A 24,893-nucleotide genomic window follows, 5' to 3' on the forward strand; every position below is an offset into this window, starting at 1 on the left:
AAAGATCACATCATCAGTGTTTCCCAATCAGCGTGTCAAACTGAAAACAACCTGACAATTACATTTTCTTCCATTTGTTTTGCTTATTAAAATATCCCAACACCCCATTTAGTGTATGTTCTGGTTTTCTAGTTGATAATGGCTTGCTGATAATGAAATTAAACATGCTACACATGGTGGATCTGTTGAAGCCTATTTGAACGGTTTCGGAGTACCTTTCAGGTCAGGGTTTTTTTTTTCTTTGAAAGAAATGAATACTTCTATTCTTTTATTAATACTTTTATTAAGACATTTAAAATGTTATAAAAAATTCTGTTGTTTTGAACTTTCTATTCATCAAAGGATGGAGAGTTAAAATGTTTCCACAAAAAACATTAAGCAGCACAATTTTAAAATGTAATGTTATTTGACAATATTACTGTTTTACTGTGTTTTTGATTAATGCAAATACACAAATTCATGCAAATACTTGGTAAGCATAGGAGACTTTCAGAAATGTTTACCAACCTCAAAGACTTTCAGTGTGGTTAGAAACTAATAAAATCTATGGCAGTTTCAATAGAGTGTAAATCTTTCTAGTTTTGGACAGATTATCTATATCAATGTTTTGCTTTATTGTCAACATTTGTACACTAATAAGAATAATCATCTAATTCCAAGGGTTGTTACCTGAGATACAAATGACCATCATTATCCAGTAATTACCAACGACTGGTATTTGATTGGTTAAAAGCTGTGGGAACCCTGTTAACGAGACATCCTGCAGTTAATAACTGATTGTGTGGAATTATGAGCAAGCAGTTATCATAAGCATTAACACTAATGAACTCATAAGCTATCTCAAATAAGAGCTTTGATCTAAATAAGCATGGCAACAGCCTGAGTGTTGCCAGGAGTGCATGTGCTGCAGTTACGGGTGAAAGATGCTAAACGTACCCTTCATGCTTGACTGTGTATATATATATATATATATATATATATATATACATACATACATACACACACACACATTACCTTTGAAATGTTAGTTGTTGTTTTTTTTTAAAGTCTATTATATGCTCACCAAGTAAAAACGGTGATATTGTGAAGTATTATTACAATTTAAATGACTTATTTTTTAGTATATTTTAAGAGTTGTGCTGCTTAAAGGGTTACTCCACCCCAAAATGAACATTTTGTCATTAATCACTTACCCCCATGTCATTCCAAACCCGTTAAAGCTTAGTTCGTCTTCGGAACACAACTTAAGATATTTTGGATGAAAACCGGGAGGCTTGTGACTGTCCCATTGACTGCCAAGTAAATTACACTGTCAAGATCCAGAAAAGTATGAAAGACGTTGAAAATGTATCCTTGTGTCGCAGAACATGGACTATTCTGACGATGTCTTTCATACTTTTCTGGATCTTGACAGTGTAATTTACTTGGCAGTCAATGGGACAGTCACAAGCCTCCCGGTTTTCATCCAAAATATCTTAAGTTGTTTTACGAAGACGACCAAAGCTTTTACGGGTTTGGAACGACATGAGGGTAAGTGATTAATGACAAAATTTTCATTTTGGGGTGGAGTATCCCTTTAATATTTTTGAGAAAACTGTGAAATTCATTGAGCAATTGAAAGTTCAAAAGAACAGTGTTTTAAATAGAAATCTTTTATAATATTGAAATTGTCTTTATTGACACAAGCATCCTTGTTGAAAAAAGTATAAATTCCTAAAAATCTTTAAAAAAAAAAAATTGCAATAAAGCTAAAAATCATCCTCTCTTGCAGTATACAATGTGTCATTCTGTAATCACTTTCACTGTGTTAGCCTTCACTGTCAGACTGAAATCCTCAGCTCGCATCTCCAAGCACAAACACACACTCAGCACAGGTATGTATCTGTCTGGAGGATGGAAGCTGTTATTTACACTTACTGGATCAGTGGGGAAAAAAACTCACAATCTAGTGTGTGCATGTTTTAGAGAAAAAGAATGTGGATTTAATAGAGCAGGATGATGTAGTTCAGCGATTATCAAATGAGATTTCACTGGAGGATAGATGATTGTTTTAAAGAAAAACAGTAGACATTATATTCAAAAATGACAGTAAAGTTTTATAATGTTACAAAAGATTTCGGTAACACTTTACAGTAAGGGTACATGATGAATTCATGGTAATTCATGTACCCTTACCGTAAAGTGTTACCAAGATTTCTATTTCAAATAAATGCTTTAAATCTATTCATCAAAGAATACTGAAAAATATCAAAGTTTCCAGAAAAATATTAAGCAGCACAACTGTTTTAACACAAATTTAACAAAATAGTGTTTTACTGTTTCTGATCAAACAAATGCAGCCTTGGTGAGAATAACAGACTTCTTTCATAAACATAAAAAAAATGAATAAATAAAAATCTGACCCTAAATTATTGGTAGTGTACATAGTCTAAAAATCACTTTGGGACCAGTTGTTTAAAAGAAATAATCTATGCATTTATGTATAATTTATGTGCAGATTCCACTTGTGCGATGACATTCATACATTTTAAGTATGGCTTCAGTGTCCAAATAAACTCTACGTGCTTGAGAAAGTTGATGCAAGGTTTAGTTTCCTTCTTTCCAGAAACACTAATAATCCTCTCACAGAAGCCCTTTTCTCTTTCACTTTATCTCTCTATTCCTATACATCTGCCCCTCACCCACCCTACATCTTCTACGTCTCTCGCTCTCTGTCTCTCTCTCCCACTGTGGGAGCAAATTGTAATCCATGTGGATTATCATAGTGGGGAGGGCAAACTGAGTGTGTGAGTGTATCTGCTTCTGTTTCAGTTCCTCCCAGCTGCGTAGAACATAAGATGAGGGTGAGAGAAACAGAAAGACAGGGCGGAACTGCAAAAGTGGCTAGCTGGCAAGTGTGAAAAGTGTGAACCTGCTTTTTCCTTAACAATTCACAATCAGCTGATGATGGCAGCCTGATATCCTCCACTTTGAGAACCATCACTTTCATATTCATGTGTGCAAAGCTGAATTTCCAGCAGTCATTACTGCAGTCTTCAGTGTCACATGATCATTTTAATATGCTGATTTGGTGCTCAATAAATATTTCCTATTATTGTCAGTGTTGAAAACAGCTTAATATTTTTTGTGGAAACCATGACACATTTTTTAAAGAATGTAAAGTTCAGAAGACCAGCATCTTTTTGAAATCTTTTATAACAATATACATGTCTTACTATAGCTTTTGATCAATTTAATGCGTCCTTGCTAATTAAAAGTATACATTTCTTTTTCAAAAAAAAAAAAATCTTGACCCTAGACTAAAACAAATTGATGACTCAAGCTGTACTACAGATTTTTGTGTCCAATCAAATGCTCTCTAGAATAAAAATGTCCCTCCCCCAGACATATAATTGTCTGAAATGTCAGTTACATGATATTGACTTCTTGTTTATATCTTAAAAGTAATCTCATGATCACATTCTGTTGTCTACCGGGCTTTGATATTGCTTAAATAAAATGTAAGGAAGATGTAATGTCTAATGCCTTTTGTGTTCTGAACAGGGTTCAACTGTGGGCCGATACCTTTGGAAAACAGCTTTTGGCCTTGTCAAACATACTCAGGCGCTCAACTCTTACAGAAGGTTTGTCTATTGAGACAGTAAAAGATGAAAATGTACCCCCTCATTTCAATCCTAACATCAAATCAATCAGGGATATTTCTGATATCGTAATCGATAACCCATAATCTGCAGAGGAAGCAGGTTTTATCCGTAAATCACTAAGTGCTGGTAAATGTCAGATGAAGCCGAGTCTAGTTATCTGGCATCTGTTTGAATTTACTCTACACTCTAATTACTTTGTACTGTTAACCATAGCCCCGGAGCCAGTCTACAAGCAGCCCATCTGCTTACCAGAGGACCAGTTTATATCTGACCTGAATATGTGGGCGTTCTTTCACCTTAAAGGGATAGTTCACCCAAAAATTGAAATTCTGGCATTAATTACTCACCCTCATGTCGTTCCAAACCCGTAAGACCTCCGTTCATCTTCGGAACACAAATTCAGATATTTTTGATGGAATCTCAGAGCTGTCTGACCCTCCCATAGACAGCAAGGGTACTACCATGATCAACGTCCAGAAACGTAGCAAGCAGATCGGTAAAATAATCCATGTGACATCGGGGGTTCAACCATAATATCACAAAGCTATACGAGAATACTTTTTGTGCGCAAAAGAAAAAAAATAACGACTTTATTCAACAATTTGTCTCCTCCGCGTTACCCTAGCGCCATTTTGGAGAGTATCCACTGAACGTAAACAGCGTATGCTGTTCTGTGTCAGCTGTGCCACGCGGATACGTTTTCTACGTTGTTTGTGCTTTGAACGAATCCGTGTGGTGCAGCTGACACAGAACAACATACGCTGTTTGCGTTCAGTGGATACTCTCCAAAATGGCACTAGGGTGAAATGGAGGGTGAAACATTTGTTCCTGTGGCTCAGTGGTAGAGCATAAAACGATCAAAAATAATTCATAGCAAAGTTAGCAGCGCAAAAGGTTGTGGGTTCAATTCCCAGGGAACACACATACTGGTAAAAAATGTATAGCCTGAATGCACTGTAAGTCGCTTTGGATAAAAGTGTCTGCTAAATGCATACATTTATTTATTTAATTTATGTAATTTTAGAGGTGAGCTACCTATCCATTCTTCCATCCCCTCAATCTTCTGTTCATCCCTCAGTCTATATTCAAATGCGCTTGTTCTTCTGCAGTTTGACTACTACAATTCCATGATGATTAACACATTGGATGAGGATGGGAACAATGTGGAGCTAGGGGGAGAATTTCCTCTGGAGGAGAATGAACACTTCAATAAAGTGCCTGTCAATACCCAGCAAAGTGTCATACAAGTGCCCACCAATGTCTATAACAAAGGTAAGACGCAGAAATTAAATGGTCCATTTTCATACCTGATTAGAAAAATATAAAGCAAATTAATCATCACACATCAGCCTTACTCCTTTAAATGCGCCATTCCAGGTTACTGCATGAAAGCGCAGTGATTATTCTTATTAACATGCAACACAAAAATGACACATTTGAACATGCCTTTCTGCTCACTCAGACACAGGACAGAGAGTCTGATTGACATAGAATTACTGGTGTGATTAGTGGTGACAATGATGCAGGCTCTTCTCTCTGCCTCTCTCATTCATCATCATGTCATCACACTATTGACACAGTAACAAAACCAATAAAACTCATGCTTTCCAGATCTTACACACATATGAACACAGAAATCCTTCTCTCTCTCATGGAGAGTAGACAGTAATCATATTCAATTATATACTTTTAAAGGTATCAAGTGGACACCTGATGAAAATGGAGTTGTCGCTTTTGATGCCAGGAATCGCAACTGGTGAGTCTTTGGATTTTTCTATTAAAAAATTATTAAAAATGTATGAATGAAATATTATTAAATATGAATTAAAATATTTAATCTGACACAGCATCTTAAAAATGTGACATGGTAGTATAAGTTCAAAACAGCGACAAACGTTGGATTACTGATTGCGAAAGAAGTTTTTCACCTCTCTTAACCATCGAGAACTCAAGGGGGCATCAAGATTAGTGATTTGGCTGCAGTTCAGGGTCAAGGAGCAGAAGGGTCAAGGGTCAAGGTGAAAGATTTTAATCTTGATTCCTTTCCGTGACTGACTGCTGCATCTGCCCAGTTTCCTCAAACACCTTCTGCCAGGACTAAAGCTATTACAGCTAATGCACGCAATCTCTTTAGCAGTAACAAACACAAAGTACAGGCCAGTTGTCTTGTGTTACGTTCCTATATCTGAACAGCTAGAGTAATCACTGTGCTGTGTATATGTAATCTGAGTAGTTCTGTTACATTAATAAGTTAAATAAACACAAGTAAGCTAGTGTGTATACCAGACTACTACTGTAATGTTCAGTCTCTCTGTCATCTTCTTATTGTGTTCTCATTACTTCCTTCTCTCAGAACATTACGTATACGTAATGAGATTTCACACACTCTTATCCAGTTGAGGAATTATTACTGTGAAAGGCTTTAAGTGTTTGTTAGTGGCCATTTGAGCTAGTATTACTTATATACTATTTTATCATTCATTCATATTTTGAATTAGCTTTTATTTTGACATTTTTAGTTTTCACTTTAAATGTATTATTTGTAAAAAGAAATGTAAATGCCTCTATTTAGCTTTCATTTATCTTTAAATGCATTTATTTTCATTTTTTATTTAGATACTTAGCTTTTATTTTAATTCTAATTTAATTTGAATTATTTTACATTATTTCAATTACCATTTTTTTTTATAGTTTTAGTTAACAATAACAACACTGATCACAAAAGGCAGTTTGACAGACCTATGCAAAATAATATTGACAATAGAACTTTCCTTGACTTTTTGGATTTTATTAATTTACCTGCCTTCTTCAAGCCTGGAAATGACAATGTAAAAAAAAAAAAAAATCATCCTTTATTTCTGTTCTTTCCACAAGCTGCTCTAATAAAGTTATAATTAAATATTGTGACAGCTATGCCCTCTGCTGGTAACACATAAATCAATCAATCACATTTTCTCATTACTGTGGTTTTTGTGTGCTTGTAATTAGGTTACTACGCTCATATCTCTACTCTGGCGGATGTACAGGAGAATGTGATGGAATATCTTCATGTGCTGGGCAAATTTGAATGTGTACAATTTGACTTCTTTGAAGATTTGAATTCTGTGGAATTCTGGAGAGGTTTCTTGAAAGGCAAGAGACGTCTTGAAAATCAGGTCTCTTAAACTATGATCTGACTTGTGGCAGATGAGTTTGGCTCCACACGCTCAGGAAGTTGATATCAATTCAACCATAAACTCTGGAGCCATTCCAGTTTCAGTGTTGGCGTAGTTACTGTATTTTGCCTTTGTTTAGTAGAACAATAAGAAACTGATTCCACCTACCAGAGAAGCACCTGCTCTTAATGGTAGTATTCTATGGTCTTGTTCAGGTTGCTATCCACTTCACAGGCCTGGCCGGGATTTACCATTAGTTCAGTCTGTGTTGTCTCTCTCTTCCTCTCTCTCGTCTTTCAGCTTTTTAACACACAGGCCGATAGCTTGCTGTTGATGACCTCTGTGGCCATGCCTGTGATCAGCAAGAAAGAAGAAACGGTGAGTTGCCCAAAACAAACTTAAAAGCTTCAGCTCTCTCTGAAATGACCTCCCTGACCTGCCTAATAAATTAAGGCAAAATGTGGCTCCACCAAAAAATCTCTTTCATTCAGTTCAAGTAATTCAGTCTCATTCAACAAGGAGGGCGCCAGGAAGAATTATGAATGTGTACAAATAAAATACACAATTAAAATGACATAAGGACACTGTCTAAGCTATTACTGTTGTGGTCATGATAAAAGCCATTACTTAAATAAACTCGTTGTTTTGAATGAACCAGCTACCTGAATAATTCAAAAATTCACTCATAACTCTGAAAACAGTCGCTTCCTGTTGCAGAAAGCGAACTGAACGACTATTCTTAAGTGATTCGAATCGCTGGGATGAATTAAAATGCTCACCACTAATTAGTTTTGACATGTTAATATAGCATTTTTAGAGTTAAACTAACTTTACACTAAATGACATAAGGACACTGTCTAAGCTATTACTGTTGTGGTCATGATAAAAGCCATTACTTAAATAAACTCGTTGTTTTGAATGAACCAGCTACCTGAATAATTCAAAAATTCACTCATAACTCTGAAAACAGTCGCTTCCTGTTGCAGAAAGCGAACTGAACGACTATTCTTAAGTGATTCGAATCGCTGGGATGAACTGAAATGCTCACCACTAATTAGTTTTGACATGTTAATATAGCATTTTTGCAGTTAAACTAACTTTACACAGAGTTTGTGATTCTCAGATATTGTACATTATACACTCTAAAAAATGCTGGGTTAAATACAACCCAGTGCTGGGTCAAATAGAGACAAACCCAGCAATTAGGCTGTTTTGACCCAGCGGTTGGGTTAAATGCTTAACCCAACCTTCTGGGTAGTAACCCAACCGCTGGGTCAAAACAGCCCAATTGCTGGGTTTGTCCCTATTTTACCCAGCACTGGGTTGTATTTAACCCAGCATTTTTTAGAGTGTACTGGAAGCTCGTCACATCCCTGCTTACAAATCATCCCTTATAAAACGTAAACTCTCATATAATATAATCCAACGAAAACATTAAATATGCAATTCACAACACTCCTAACATGTTCGTCGAATATATACCGCTATAATTCTAACATATAGCCTGACTTTTGTACCTAAAAAGAATGATGTAAAAGGTCTGTAACGTCACACGCTCGCGCGGTGCGACTGACGAAAAAGAGTTTATATAACGCGCTTATATAACCAGCCAGAACTAATCAATAACTGATAATGTCCTTGACAGGTGTTTTCAATATTTGTTGATGTTGTTTTTGATATCTAAAGTTTTTGTTAAATAATTCAATAGTTTTTTTATTAACTCAACACATTATAAAATATATTTGTCTGACATATTGTTGGTTTTTGAGGTTGTGGTGGTCAAATTTAATTACAATTTAGAGATGTTTTCTTTCTTTCTTGTCTACTCTGTAGCGGTCTCATGGGATCCCCCTTGGTGTGGTTGGCACTGATGTCTCTTTGAAAGAGCTCATCTCATGGCTCCTCGATACAAGATGCAGTCCTCTGTTTACACTAACACTGATCGCATCTAAAATCTTTTCATTCATAAGGCAGGCTGTATCCATGGAGACTACTGCATACAGAGTGATGATTACCGATTGTTTGGACTGCAGACTCAATAATAAATGTGATTTTGTTTGGACTTTCTTTCCCTTGCCGTTTCAGCTGGGAGTTCACGGCTATGCATTCTTAAACACTAATAACGGCTATATACTCTCTCATCCTGACCTTCGACCTCTGGTGAGCTCCACACTATTCCCTTTAGAGATCTTACACCTTAAAGTACACATACTTCCCATAAGAGCTGATTACATTGTGTTGTTAGTTTGTATCACATTAAAGTTGATGTTTTCTATACTTTGTGTTAGTATAAAGATGGTAAGAAGCTGAAGCCAAAGCCGAACTATAACAGTGTGGATCTGTCAGAGGTGGAGTGGGAAGATACAGAAGACGCAGTAAGTGAAACAACACACATACATACAAATAACCATACACACACTCTCATCATGACATTTTTTTGATCAGTTGCTTCACAGTGTTTGTGTGTTTTGATCCTCTAGTTGAGAACAGCGATGGTAAAAGGGAAAAGTGGGACACTCTCTCTGGACGTCAGAGCAACAGTAGAGAGAGTGAGTTGATTTTGACCTTTAATTCGCTTCTTGTAAGTTTACTTTTGTTGGATTCATTCATTTTTTATCGCATAATAACCTAGCTGTGACTACTGATGTGTTCCCTTCTCAAAAGAGAGCTGTTTTCCTGAAAAATGAATATTTTTATACTACCATTAATGAAACTCCATTCAGGTGAGTAGTGATAAAATATATCAAAATCTCGGCTAAGTGTGACTCTTCTGGATTTACATTGTGCGTCTTTGTTATCAGTCTTGGAATTGTACTTATCAAAGGTCACGGGAAGAATGTTTTTATCGGAAATGTTTCAGTTGAAGAAGGTAAAGATTTTCAGATTAGTACCTGCAAAATAAAGATCATTTGTCTGCCTCGGTTTACTGCCTACGGTTTGCAATTCCTCTCAACTGTGTTGTTTTTTTCTGTCTACAGGCCTGCATGACCTGACTGCTTCTGCTGTCACTATTGCTAATGAATGGTAGGTGTTTTCGAAGGCTAAAGACCATATTAGGCTGTTTTTAACATCTGAAATGATGTAATATACTCTAATCTGATGGTTTTTGATATTTCAGGACATATTGTGAGACAGATCATCGCAAACTGACACAGTTTCAGGCTGTGAACAGGGAAAGAACCAGACCTGGAATGTGAGTTCTGTCTCTAAAGGCTTTTAGACACTAGACTACAAGTTTTAACCTGATATTTCATTTTTAGGGTTAGGGTTAATTCATGTTCAATTACAAATGAGCAAAAACAAAAGCATTTTATCAAGAAAGTAGCCAACAAGGTGCTTGAAAATGAAAAATCTCTCATCATTTACTCATGCTCAAATTATTCCAAACCTACATGAGTTTCTTTCTTCTGTTGAGCAAAAAAAGAAGATTTGGTAGCAAACAGTTGATGGTAGCTATTGACTTTCATAGTATTTTTTTACCATACTATGGAATTCAATGGCTACCAACAGCTGATTGGTTACCAACATTCTTTGTGCTTAACAGAAGAAATAAATTCATACAGTTTTGGAACAACTTGAGTAAATGATGACAGAATTTTCATTTTTGGGTGAATTATGCCTTTAAGCAACAAACACAACATAAACGCTCTGTTCAAAAGCCAGTGAGCTGTGTGAAATTAAATAAATGGCTATTTCATTGTTTACTGTAAAATATAAATAACTGGTAATTTTAATGAAAAAATGATCATTTTACAGAATATGTGTTTATACTTTGCTTATTAGAGTAGCACACTGTTGTCTCAGCAACATACTAGCATCCAACCCTACTTGTTGCCTATGTAGAGTTTTCATACAGGCCACTTACAAGGTTACATTTAGGTTTGGATGCTGCTTGCTAGGTTCTGGAACAGAGCTAAACAATTAGTTGCACTTGTAAATCATCTCATATCTTTGTACATTGTATTCTCTGTATACAGCATAACCATTTTGTTATGGAATTAAACACTATAATGATTGATGATATCTGCAGTTGAGTTCTGTTCTCTCTGTTCTTCAGATGATGAAAGACTTCTGCAGCACACTCTGTTTGACGCAGTGGTCACAGCTCCTATGGAAGCCTACTGGACCGCACTGCTGCTCAATGTCTCCGGGTAAAACTTCCCACCCACGCACACAGCATCACAGACAAGTTTCACAAGTCAACTACGTGCTCGCCCATGACCTTTCTCATTCTTTTAACTCACCTCTGTCGTGTGCAGAATTGATGGGGGTGTGGAGACTGCGTTCCTGGGCACACGCTACGGCCTCATGAGAATGATCAGATATGTCGGCGTAGAGAAACGTGTGGCGAAGTGAGTACCTTTAATCAAGAGCTCCTGCTGTCTGCGTCACGAGTCAGTTGCATAGACCGTATCTGCATTGTCATAGGTTTTCTTAAGGCAACCCACTCCAACAGCACTTCATATCACTTTCATCAGTATGCACTCTAAAATACACTCATCACTGGGAAGATAAAGAGGAACAGGCAGTAAAACATAATGTGGTATTAAGAGAATAAACTTTAGTTAATGTGGTTATACATAAATCAATGAACAGATGCTAATCATATTAATATGCATAATCAACGTAAATAAGGCACTGACCATAGTAGATGAATCTGAATACTTGTAACTTGTAATATACACACACACACACACACACACACACACACACTCACTTATATTAATCTCTTTTTAATGGTTTCATTGCAGAAAATTCTTATCTCCATCAGATAAGGAGAATATTTTTACTCTGGACCATTTCCCTGTTTGGTATCGGCGTGCGGCAGAGAATCCAGCTGGACGCTTTTTGTACTACGTCCCTATAGAGGGCCGCACACAAGGACAAGCACCCTGCAGTCCACATCATACAGACTAGGAGACTTTACACCCTGCTAAGAGCATCGTGCTCAGTATTTTTTTTTTCTTTCCCTGTAGTGGATAGCAGGTTTGGGATTGCTGTCACGTCTGTTACAGTCCCTGTGAACAAAAAGACAGCAGTTGCTGGAGGTACGATTTTCCCTGATTATTCTTATCTTTTTTTCTTCTTCTATATTAGCCTGTGCTGATGAAAAACCGCCCATTGAGATGCCATTATCTTTGTCCATTTTAAGTGTGTGTGTGTGCACATGTGCCCATGTATGGATGTGCAACCATGTATGGAGTTCACCTCCTCATGAACCTCTCTTTTCCTCAACATGATCTTTGCTTGTGCTATTTCTTTTGTACTCATGAAGACACTCAAAACTCATTACTTGTATTACTGCATTTATATAAAAAAAGATCCGGTAGTCATTGGAAGTTGGACTTAGTTATCTGCTAGCATTCTCATTCTTTTAAATCTTTTTTTAATCAATTTCATGCAAGTCAGTCAATGGAAAAAGATGCATTATATCACCGTAATGGTGTAGTTTTATTATCTACCAGCAGGGGCTAACTAGACTATGCTAATCAGCTAACGCTTGACTTCCTTGGTTTTTCCATCCAGTTCAGATTTTAAATCCGGATCCTTCTCCATTTTGTGTAAAACTAAAGAATATTTTACTCATATTTTATTATTTTACTTTGAGCAAACTGTGTGTGAGTGCTTGGTGAATCTTACACGTCAACGTTTACGGAAATACATTCTTTATTCATTTTTAACACAGAATTATATCACAGCTCACAAATCATATTTCAAACGGATTTTTATCAAGCGAAAATATAAAGAAGGATCTCATATCAGTCTTAGAAAAAAGGTCAAGTGAAGAAAGGGTCACATCAATAAGCTATAAGAAATGAAACCAGAACTTCATAAAGATCTTGAAGATGCTCTCAGCTCAGTCAAATGGGCAAATCCTTTCCTCTCATCCATCAATTGGGATTTACAAAGCCTTAATTTAGCGAGGGTGCGTAGTGAAGTGTGTGGTGTCCCTGCTCTTAAATGTAAAGCCAGGACAGAGAGTAAACACACCCCAGCTGAGTCATAAACCGCCCTTCATATTCACCGACATTACATCACGACTGCTCTGTCGGCTAATATTCAGATAAAGCGCATTGCTGACATTGTCAATAAACAAGCATGTGCTCCCTTTTGAGAATATTTGCAATAAGTTCAATTTGACAGGAAAGTATTAGTCCACCAGTGGCAAAAGTGCTTTTGTCTTTTCTTTTTTTCATAACAGAGCATACAGGGTACGTGTTTTGTCGCCCCGTGCAGAGTATAGGCCTTTGACACATGCTGTATAAAATAAGAGCTAAATGAACAGTAATGGCACAAGAGACCGCAGCCATTAGTCGAAACTCCTCTCATTAATAATCCATGAGTTTTCTCTGAATTCTCTGACAGAGAATTTTTAAGAGTTCCTCTACAAAAGGAGTTTGCACAGGAAACGCAGGGAAACGTATACTCAATTTTTGCAATCAAGTTATTGTTTATAAATAATTTGTAAGACACAGATTAAAATATATACATATATTCAACATACATTTGAATAAATGTATATCTGTACTTATATATACTCAGCATATGGCTGCAAATATCACTGAACACAGAGACAATGTCCTAGATGCTTAACTGCTAATTTATGTGGGTATTCGCACATAAATTAGTTGTACTTTTGATTTACAACTTTTTGCCAGCAACCTTACCAGTAATTTGCATTGGTAATGAATAGTGTGTGGGAAAGACTGTTGCTATAGTTACAACGGAAGAGCATCTCCTAAATCCTGATGAGGTGGTGTGATATTTGCTCCATACCCTTGTGCCTACTGCACATCCTTCCTATAGATGGCAGCATTGTGCAAGACACCCAATGATGATGTTACTCTTGACATTATTAGCAACATTATTTTCGGATTCAAAATTTTCAGTAATACTGAGGAAATGAATATGTTGGTTACAGTGTGCTGCTAGTTTCTGACGGTCTTTCTTTCTCTTTTTCATCCAGTCGCTGCGGTTGATTTGCCGCATAAAAGCTTATATTGATAATATCTGTTGGCTTCTGAAAGCTCAAGTCAAATATGTCTGAATTATTTAGTCCAAACAATTTCTGCCCTCAAGGAAAAGCGGATTATGCAAATTGGTCCACAAGCAGAAGATTGATCACACAGGCGCAATCGATTCTCCTCCATCGCCAGCCCAAGAGAAAAGATCAGACTAAATCAGCTATGACATACTAGTCCAGAATTAAACAACAGATCAAGAAAGACATTGATTTATATTGCACAGAAAATACTATCCTTCTTATTTCCTTCTGAGCTATTGTCTTTCTGTTTTTGTTTTGAGGGCAGCTATCATACAGGGCCACTGTGCTTCTTTAGCCACCAAGGTGTAATTAACAGTTCCAATAGCCACGATCTGCCACCCTCCACTAACATCAACAGAGTCTTCAGCCTGCTCTACATTAGCACTTCACGATACTTCAAGACACTTCACGACAGACACCAGGGCTGGATTCTTCTAGTCTTACAAAAACACATCTGACCTCTAGAGATGAACATGGAGAAACAGCAAATAGTAAACAAACAAAGCAATGTTATCAACACAAATTATTTTCACACAATACAAAGGACAAACCTCACACTTAAAACATAAAACTGGGGTCACATCACATTGTATAGAATATATTATAGCTGATAAATAAGGTGGGAATATTTCAAAAATTGGAGGTTTGGGGTTGGGGACTTTTTTTGGTAAGGGTAGGGATTTGGGTTGTATGTTTAGGATTAAGGTTTGGGAGTAGAACTGGAAGTTTTAGGTTAGGCTTGGTAGTATAGTTGGAAGTTTAGGATTACACCATGTCTACACCAAGCACATCGGTTGACAAGATTGAGGCTGTTTGCATGAGTCAACACTTAAAAGTCAACATTCCAAATCAATTTGTCCTTTTGGAGAAGTAGAAAAAGCCCATGTAATATGTCAGAAATTGGGGCATCAATTTACGGTGCAATGCATCAGAATGTATCCATTGTAGACAGTATCGATTATAATGAGTGTTACTGGCTTTTGATGTGATGTGTGACCCGGTGTAGCCCGTGGTAGAGGTGATGGTTATGGTTGGGGTTTGTATAAAGGGTTAGGGTTAGAGTTGGGGGCTTGGATTAGGTTTGAGAGGTTGGAATTAGAGTTAAAGGTCTAGGATTGGGGTTGGGATTAGAGTTATGATTTGGAGGTTTGGGTTGATGGTTAGGCTGCTACAGAGGCTAATGCTAATGACAGCACATGATCCTCTAGAAACATCAGGGTTCAGAACTGAACAGCTGCATCCACACATCCTCTGCTGAGATCCTCTCAACATTGGAGGAGGGTGGGGGAGTTCTAAAGTGCTGAGTGGTCCCTCTTGTCCTGGGGCAAATAGGTCAAAGGTCACAGGCCAAAGTTTAGAGTTTGAGTAAAGTGTAAGTCTGCGAGTCAGAGAGGGTCTCAGGAAGGACAGAGTGACAGAAAACAGGGTTGATGAATCTTCCGCTGGTCAGCTAAATGATCATCAAATGTGCAGCTCAACCAGTAAAGTGTTCTTTATATTTGTGGCTGACCTCTGACCCCTCTCCCCCATTCCCCTATGCAACTGATGAGATCTGTTTCTCCTCCGCGTCGGCTTCTGCCTCTGCATCACCCATCAATGGCTGCCTCTTCTTTAGCTCTCGCTGGTATTTTGCCATTAGAGACGCATAAATGCAGCCATACGCTGCTGCAGCTACCATCATAATACACACGATTCCACAGACCACACCAGCGATCACTACTGTACCGATCGCCCTGCGAACACTGACTGGTCGATAACGCTGCTTTACACAGTCTGGTAGCTCCGCCTCCGTACGTACCACTGCACCTTCAGACGACGGAGTGGCTGTCCCTCGAAAACATGGTGGAGATCCACCCTTTGTGCTCCCAGCCCCGCCCCCATTCTCATCCTCCAATTGCAGACAGTAGTTGAACATCTCCACAGGAACACCCCTGATGTCACGACCCCTTAAGTCCTTTGGAAGTGTACACTCAACGGCATCGACATTACCGCCTACGACAGAAAGCAATAGAGAAAGACAAATCAAAATTTTAGCTCTCTGAGGTAAGCAATAGTCACCTCTAATGAATTTAAATGGCTGCTTTAAGCCCTCCAAAATAGCACCGCACAGCTAGTAGGGTCAGCAGCCCTCTTCAATTTGCGTGTGTTTGTATGAGAGGAAGAGCGGTAGCTGGTGTATAATTAATAATCCTGACATGCATACAGAAGCTCTGTTCCCAAACCTAGTAAGCCGCCATGCTGCCTGGTGCCTTCAAAGGCGGCATGTTAACGGTCATGGAACCTCATGAGGGACTGATTTGGAGTGCTCTATATAGACAGCAACTCCACATGCCACACAATTTTTATTTTATTTATTCTTTTTTTGTGTGTGTGTGCACAGTATAGTCCACTCTTGCTTGATTTTAATGCAGTTTGACAATGGCATCTCATCAAAATAATTATGCAATAATCCAGTATGCATTAAGTACATGGCACACACAAAAATTGGGTAAAATAATCAAGTTTTTTTTGTTACACTGATCTATTTATTTTATTTATTTATTTAGTATTGAATAATATATAATTTTTAATTGTTCTATTGTGGTATCTCCATGAAAATAAACATGCAATGCTGCCTTTGAATTTGGTCAATACAGAAGGCGGCATAAGTAAGATACCTATCTTCATGTCAAGAGAGCATCTATGATGCCTCAAAATGCTGCCTCCGTAGGCAGCTCACTAGGTTTTGGAACAGACCAAGAGAGTCAGAGCCCACCTTGACTGGAGTCTCTTTCTCACTTTAAAAGCTTTGTGACTCAGACACTCATGTCTGTTTCAAATCCCCCTCCCTCTCAAAGCTGCTCTGAAATAGAATGAAATGAGTTTCTCTGACTCAGAGTAGAAGGATTGAGAAAGACAGAGAAAAATGGAAAGTGAGAAGTATGGAGAATAAGAAGCATAGGCTTCTCTGCTTCACAATGATTTTTGGGGTTTTGCCACATTTCGTTGCCAGTGGTAGACAAAAGATAGACAGGAAATTATTAGGGAGAGAGTTGGTACATGTCCTACAATATGTCTGGTGTACATGCACTTACCATTAGCTTACAGCTCAATCTGTTTAGGCTTAATAAAGCTTTTTTTCGCCGCTTTATAGGCACAATATGTCACTGAAGATAGTGACTTTAAAGGTGTTTTAGGCAGTCCGCTTTGGACTGTGCCAAAGAACACCTCTTAAGGTAAAATCCCAGTAATGCACAGCCTCGTGTGGCTTACTGCTCAAAGGATGTGTTTGTACACCTGCAGAGAATCAAAACACCCACACACGTCCTCACCTCGATATATCAGCCACTCCATCCAGTGTTTGAAGTCTCTCAGGTTGCAGTCACACTCCCAGGGGTTCATGCCCAGCTCCAGGTGCTGAAGGTTGGTGAGAGGCTCAAATGTGGCTCTCTCCAGGGCGTGAAGTCTGTTCCCAGCCAAGGAGAGCCAGGTCAGCCCTTGCAGCTCATCCAGCAGGCCCAGAGGCACAGCGGCCAAGCCGTTCAGAGACAGATCCAGTCTCCGCAGATGGGTCAGACCGCGAAATAACTCGCGATCCAAAACCGTCAGGCTGTTGTTACGCAAACTCAAATCGCTCAGGTTACTCAGCTCACGGAACAGTCTGGAAGGCAGGTTGTCCAGATAGTTATTGGACAGGTCGAGTGTCTCCAGGGTGCTTAGGTTGGCGAAGGCAGAGATCAGAAGGGAGGAGAGGCGGTTATTGGCCAGAAGGAGGGTATGTGTGCCCTCCGGGAGAGAAGTGAGTGCGGGCACAGATACTAGACTCCGCCCACTGCAGTTAGCTTCCAGTGAGTTACACACACACTCTGAAGGACAGCCAGCGCATAACTGCAGTAACGTAGCACACACACTCAGCACACCTAGTAGACCTGTGTGAAAGAAGAAAAAAAACAGATGTGTCTGAAAGAGTTGACATAAGCCATTTCCTCCTGAAAGCTGCTTTGATTGTTCTGAAAGATGTGACAGGTGTTGATTTAGTGCCACTGTGAATCACATGTACAGTATTTAATGAAGGGGACCAGTGCTCGACAGAACTGAACCTGTAGCTGCTGCTCCCACTACACTATTTTAAACTGGAGCTTATGTGATCGTAAAAACAGACCTCTAGACAGCAGTATTTTTGTTGCAGATGCTGAAAGTAGCTGCTATCTGTTGCAGCACCTTCAGGCTATTTTTTTTAAAACTCACTTGTTTATGGTGCACTCTTTATGGGTTATTTTTCCGCAAAATGAAAATCGTGTTATTATTTACTTGCCTTCATGTCACTTCAAAACTGTATGACTTGTTTCCTCCTTAGTACACAAAAGAAGATATATTGAGAAAGTTCAAAATGCTTTTTTATCAATGGAGACTGGAACGGTCAAGCTCCAAAAATGACACACACAAAAAACATACCAAAAAAAACTCTATAATACTTATGTGCTATATTCAAAAGTCTTCCGAAGCCATACGCTTGCTTTGTTTAAGGAAAAGACCCAAATTTTACCTGCTATTTACTGAAAATCAATAACGTAACGCACAAAACTTTCAATATTTCAACTGAATTTTTTCAGTTGTATGATGGGAATATAATGTGCCTCAAAGTTAAACAAAGAACGTCCTCTGCTCTGCCATGACAAAACAAACATTTGCCAACTGTTCGTCACCTCTCTTTTATGCAACTGTGTAAAGAGGGTGGGGAGCAATGTTTCTCTGTCTGTGTGAAACAATCCCATGCTATCAATGGATATGAAGGTTTTAAATGTTGAGTTCCCAGTTGTCTCATTGCTGATTGTGTGTGTGTGTGTGTGTGTGTGTCTGGAAGTTTGAGTGCAGACAGATGCAGTTACAGCACTCAGATATCTGATCCTGACCAGCCTCAACACCCTGATCCTTCTGTAATCAGAGATACATACAATCATCACAACCACACACACACTCTCTCATACACACTCACACAATTCTGTGTAATCTCAATAATTAACCCGTCCTTCTAAACTATGTAGTTGTGAATGATTCTAGAATTGCTGTTTTGGCCATCAACCTTCAATTTCCAGTATATCCCTTCTTTCCAGCACAAGTTCCCCTTTTTCTCTCATCTCTTCTGTTCGGCTGAGAACAAATGTGTGTCAGCACATCAGGATAGGCATATGACTGCTGTTATTGAAACACAATGTTCTTTCTCTGTGTTCATGTTCCCTATGTGTTCAGAACAATCCTGTAGCCACAAAGAAGGCTGTATGTCAGTGGCAAGGACGGAAATCTCCTAGCGAGTGGACCTAGTTTAAAATAGGATGAACGTCTATTCTGTGCCTACACTACAATGTTACGAAGTGTCCCTCTTTTCTTAGCTTTTAGGATTTGCTCATTTTAACAGGAGGACTCCAGTTCCCAGAATAAATAAAGCAAATTACTAAAGAAATTTGGAAATTTGAAGACAGTGCTGATTGCTTCTTTCCATGCACTGAACATTTAAAGGGGTCTGCAGCTTTAAAACAACAAAATAACACAAAAGCACCATAAAAGTAGTTCATACGACTTAAATACTATATATTCTATTCTCTATAGTCTTTTAAAGCCATAATGTAGTGAGACTATATTCACTATTCATTTCGACTACCATGTCGGTCAGATTTCTGATTGTATCATTCAAACACATTTTACAACTGGATCAACATATTAATTGAAAGGATCAGATTCATTCACAGATCTCTCATAAACATATCAAGCAGAGCTAGTATGGATGTCAAGATTATCAGTGAATAATCAGTGAACAGGCTTTTCCTCACACAAAGCTAGCTTATGGCTTCAGAAGTCTTTTAAGATCATTTTATGGTGCTTTGTCATTTTGGAGCTCCTCGTTCACTTTTATTAAACTGAAAGGACTGGCTAGGATATTCTTTCAAAAAGCTTTGTATTTCCCAGAAAAACTAAAGCTATATGGACTAAGTATTGACTTACAATACAGATTTTAAGTCTGACGCTATACCAGAAAATAAATATTTTCACTATACAGTAGTATGTCACAATGCAGCAGAACTCTGTGTGTGTGTGTGTTGCTTCTTGCAGATCTTTAATCAGACACACATTAACTAAAGCCATCCTAATCCATCTGTTGCTGGGGCAGCTGGTGATGTTTGCTGCACTCTACACACACCCACACGGACACATACGTCAACACACACCACCTTTCTTCCCACAAACATATGAATAAAACTGATCATTTCCTGAAATGCATCATCAGTCTGTGTTCTGGTAACATGTAAAAAATTGATTTAGATCATTGATAGTCACTATTTGCACATAAAGCATTTAAAACGGTATGAATGGAATCAGTACTTAAATCCTCTTGAAGCCCAGCCCCTTCAAAAGGGGGAATGTGTATGTTGGGCTCACCTTGGCTGTCCGGATTTCCTCTCCTCCTGCGACCCACTGTAGGTGCAGTGCTGAGTTGCATGTCTGCGCTTCTACAACTGCAGCTGCCTCAGATCTGCTGTGGCATCAGCTGGCCCTGATGCCAGCCTCCACAGGCAGCGATATGGGGCCAGTGACGAGACTGCAGAGAGAGTTTGAAGGGTAGTCAGTTTTTTCTGTACTTAATATGACTTTTAAAGGTGAGTTCTTGTTTTCTGCCCGACTCTGCATAGATGACTTAGTGTGTGAGCTGTATGGTTTGTGTCTTTAGTAGCTGCGGTGAAACTCAAATAAACCTTGACATATTGATAACAACAGTATCACTGTCATGTCATGGCTTATTTTCCGAATCCGCTCACTTTCTGGGTTTCAGGTTTTCAAGGTTTATTCCTTCTGTATGTAGTCTAGGCATCTTAAATTAGGAAAGAACAAATTAGCAATTCACTTTCAACACAAATATTGCAACATTGTGCTTCTCAAATCTTTTCAATATTCTACTGTATCATCAGTTAGACTATTTAACATTCCAGTTCTGTGCAGTGATGGACAATACAATTACATTATATCCTATGAGAAAGAAAAATCACAAATGTGAGCTTTTGAATATTTTAAAGGATTTTTATTTCATTTAAATATTTTATTAGTTAGTAATACTGTTAATATTAAATTTTTTTCTCAGATGAGATTAAATGGAGGTTTATGCTTACATCTCCTGCTTCTCGCATTTTTTTATTGTGAAAAAGACTCCAGTAATCTCAGAACTGTTTCCTCTAAAGTGATCACGACAATGTCTCAAACTGTTCTCAGATTTTTTTTAAAGATGCTGAACACTGAGATGCCAAGCTCAAATATTTCTCATCAAATTATGTCAAGCAAAGCCCAGTGATTTAAGAGCTAATGAAACTAATATATTAAATCATAAAAAATAGAAAAAAAATGCAATAATTTAAAAATAAAAAACAATCAAATAAAACTTGATGTGTATATAAAAATATACTGTGTATTTAATATGTGTATTATAAAAATTATATTATTTTAAAATATCAGGGTCAACTTCAAGTACATAAAGTTTTGCTGACATAAAAGTTATGTCGTATGATATCAATTGTCTCATTTGTTCCTAATTGTATTTCTCCTCTAGAATTTCAATAGAAATAGAGACAACTTGATACCTCAATCAAACATAACTGAAGTATCCTTTAAGTCCCCTGAGCTATGAAATTGCAACATCTGAGCAACAGAACTAACAAAGCCATTTGCAATAGAGCGGTGCTTACTGTAATACAACTCTCCAGGGTACAAACCCATAGTAGAACTGGCACTGCAGACACGATTTAGTTAATTGCAATACAGTAATATGACACTGAAACACTTACAGCACATGACGGAGACGGGAATATTATTATTATAATTACGTACCATTATGTAACACTAGTTGTGTAATGCAATGCTGTGAATGTGTGTGTCTCAGATCATTGAGCACAAGGTTACAAGTTGCTTCTGTTTACGCCAGGCCGGTTTGCTGTAAAATGGCTGCTGCTGTCTTAGACTCCCTTTCTGTGACACTTCGGCCTTGTCACCTGCCACATCCATCACAGCGTGTGTGTCTGTGTGTGCGTATTTGCGCAACGCAACACCAATTCACCAGGCTGTCATTCGAAACGGCACAGTGGAAAAATGTGCAGACATTTAGAGGTTATATTGCATGTGTGTATGTGTGTATGTGTGTGTGTGTGTGTGTGTGTGCGCGCAAGTGAGAGTTTCTGCAAACACCTTTTGGAGTTGCTAAACACGTGAACATTTTCTGTGCATTAAGTTTCATAGAACATGCAAGTTTGAGAGTATGATAATATGCAAGTTTGTGTGTGTGAAGAGAGGATAATTAGTTGAGCGATGTGTCATTTGACTCCCGAGCATGCAGCCCGCACACACACACACACACACGTGATGTAATAGTCTCTCACTTCAGCAGCATCTCTCTCCACGTCCAGTTCAGCACATATTTCACTCGTTCTCACCCCACGCCCTACTAACTTCCTGTGAATGCACAAGGTCAACTATGCGTGTGTGTGACAGGTTGTTTGTTGTTACTGAGACTTGTAACACATAAGTAAATAGAAACGCCCTTTAGATATTCACCCCTGAACCAGTCCTTCTGGTCCCTTTTCTCTCTTTCTCATGCACACACGCAAAAAAGAAGGCAATCGAAGTCAACGGCAGAGCGAAGAACCGCTAGAAACAAAGATACGGAGGCCACGGGATAAATTATTAAGAGCAGAATCACAAATAAAGACACACGCTCGCAAAAACAAACACACGCTCACTCAAGCAACACATATACAGTATGCATAAAGACATACAAACCTATTACACATGTTTTTAGTCCTACCGTAAATGTGTATATATGCAAGTGTTCACATGATTGGATATTGTAGATGCCATCTCACTCCTACATGCTTATATACACACAAAAGCAGCATTCCAGCACATCACCTGCACTCACATACACATAATTTCCTTTGTGTCTATATAAAAAAACTGGACATCACATGCTCTATACCCAAAACAACAGGCTGATGAGTCTGTCTCATAAAAAACATTCCTCGGCAAACATCATGCACAGACATGGTAATCATAATCAAGGCAAATTGTAATGTGTGCGTGTGTAGTAGGTTAACAGTGTTTCACTCACCGTCTTTAGATGCCGTCCTTCTCGGCGTCCCCCCCCCCCCCCAACCCCCCCCCCCCCCCCCCCCCCCCCAAAGCTCACACACTCTCTCTCTCACACACGCACACACACATGGTTGTGGGAGAAATGAGCGAATAGCAGCTCTCGTAACGCTCCAATATGGAAATGAATATATCCTTCTACTGCCAAGAGCAACGGCTGCCACAGAAGGAGAGATGGATTGGAGGAAGAAAAAAACCCCGATTAAAATAAAGAAGAGGGAGATGAAGGAGGGGAGTTAAATCCTGCGCAATGCCTTGCTGTACTGCTCAGAGAGAGGAGGACACAGAGAGAGAAGAGAGAGAGTGTGAAAGAGAGAGTGAGAGAGGGGGGAAGAGGAGGGGGAGGTGTGCTCCAGTCTTTCAATTCTCTGTGGTTTCCAGCAGATCGGCCCGCCTCTGTGTTGGTATATTGAGTCCACAGAATGCACTCTCATGTGTGTGTGTGTGTGTGTGTGTGTGTGTGTCAGGAGGTTGTCTCTCAAGCGCGTGCTGTCCTCAGGCTAGCCTTTGGTGCGCATGTGTGTCTGTGTGAGTATGTGTGTGAGTAAGTGCGTGTGTGTGTGTGTTGCTTTCTCCATATGTGCATGTGGTGAGGCGTGCAGTGTAAACGTGTGCCAGCCTTTTCAAAGATAGTAACATTAGTGAGGGATGAGGGGAGAGAGGAGGGGTCGAGAAAACAGCTGATTCTTTATAGATAGATAGATAGATAGCATTTTACGCTCTATAATGTCATCAAGCTGACATCATAACAGCAACAGTGCAGGAATGTAATCATCCATGTACTGGCCATTGTTCACATGGACTAACTAGACCAAACGTCATCCACATATACAAAGATTCCTGCTATTGCCTGGTGTGCTGAATAATGCATAGAGGCATGCTGGCCACGCTGAAGCACCAGCACCTCAAAAAAGGAGAAATACATCCATTGCTGCTATTTATAAGAGGAAAAGCATTCTGCGACATCAGAAGCGTTTACCTCCTATATGTTGTAGGCTGTTGCAACACACTGTGTACTTCAGAAGGACCTCAGTGCCACCCACATGCTTTCACAAGCCAAACATCGACAAGAAAAAGCACTACAGCTCCATTAAATCCTTACCATGCCATTTCTCTCCTTATTAGAAGCTCTGTATGAAGTACGTATGTAGGTGTGTACATGGATGATTCCATGAGTGCAGCTCACGTTGAGGACGGTGTCATATTTTGGTGGTGAGTCTTCAAGGTGTCGGTAGGGGCTGCACTGACATCATGTTACCTAAGCAACAGAGGGAAAGAAACAGAGAGAGAGAGTTGGGGGGGATTGAGAGCGTGTTTTTTTGACTCCCTGTTAGCGTATGCTACTTGAGCTCTTCGCGATAATATGCAATGTAAAGACCCTGCTGCTCTGTTTGCCATCGCATACACCCTGCACTTCAGTCCTGACATATTCAAATAGATATTAACTACACTAGCATAATTTAGAATACATGAATATAATTTAGAATTTGAAATGCATATTAAGCTAAGCTTAAAACCATACAATATCGCATAATCTACTGCACAGATCAGTGAACCAGGTAAAACAATACATTAAGTACAATGTACTCACACACACTCAGTTCATTTCTACTTCAGTAACCCACACACATGAGCTGAGGACAGGACATTAAGCTTATTACGACCAGAAGAATCATATTCTTAATTAACGAGATATTGTTGTACATAATTGAAGCAGCACACATTCACATACTCATGAATACACACACCTCGCTGCCTCCATTCCATAACACTTTTATATCTCATGAATTTTTGATTTTGAAAGCATTAGATGCACAAATCCATGTTTTTTGTTGTGCGAACTTCAAACGATTGTTTACTTTTATCTAAAATTAACATAGCAAGCTA

At 38.7% G+C, this 24,893-nt stretch overlaps 1 protein-coding gene and 1 pseudogene across 2 annotated transcripts; one reads left to right on the top strand and one right to left on the bottom strand.

Annotated features, from left to right (window-relative positions):
* Nucleotides 1–7,000: 7,000 nt before the first annotated feature.
* Nucleotides 7,001–24,893, top strand: part of LOC107589078 (voltage-dependent calcium channel subunit alpha-2/delta-4-like) — a 29,974-nt pseudogene continuing 12,081 nt past the window's right edge.
* On the bottom strand, nt 12,505–24,232 carry LOC107589042 (leucine-rich repeat and transmembrane domain-containing protein 2-like). Of its 2 annotated transcripts, none has more exons than XM_016277348.1 (4): nt 24,109–24,232; nt 20,259–20,418; nt 17,156–17,752; nt 12,505–15,836 (listed from the first exon to the last, which is right to left on the bottom strand). In XM_016277348.1, the coding sequence occupies exons 2-4, from the start codon at nt 20,317–20,319 to the stop codon at nt 15,379–15,381; spliced, it is 1,116 nt and encodes a 371-aa protein (XP_016132834.1). In that variant the 5' UTR covers nt 20,320–20,418; nt 24,109–24,232; the 3' UTR covers nt 12,505–15,378. The 2 variants fall into 2 exon arrangements, with proteins under 2 accessions (XP_016132834.1, XP_016132833.1); XM_016277347.1 differs by lacking the exon at nt 24,109–24,232 and adding an exon at nt 22,969–23,038.

The sequence above is a fragment of the Sinocyclocheilus grahami genome, unplaced genomic scaffold (genome assembly GCF_001515645.1).
Source record: "Sinocyclocheilus grahami isolate Dianchi unplaced genomic scaffold, SAMN03320097.WGS_v1.1 scaffold111.1, whole genome shotgun sequence".
NCBI classification, from domain to species: Eukaryota; Metazoa; Chordata; class Actinopteri; order Cypriniformes; family Cyprinidae; genus Sinocyclocheilus; species Sinocyclocheilus grahami.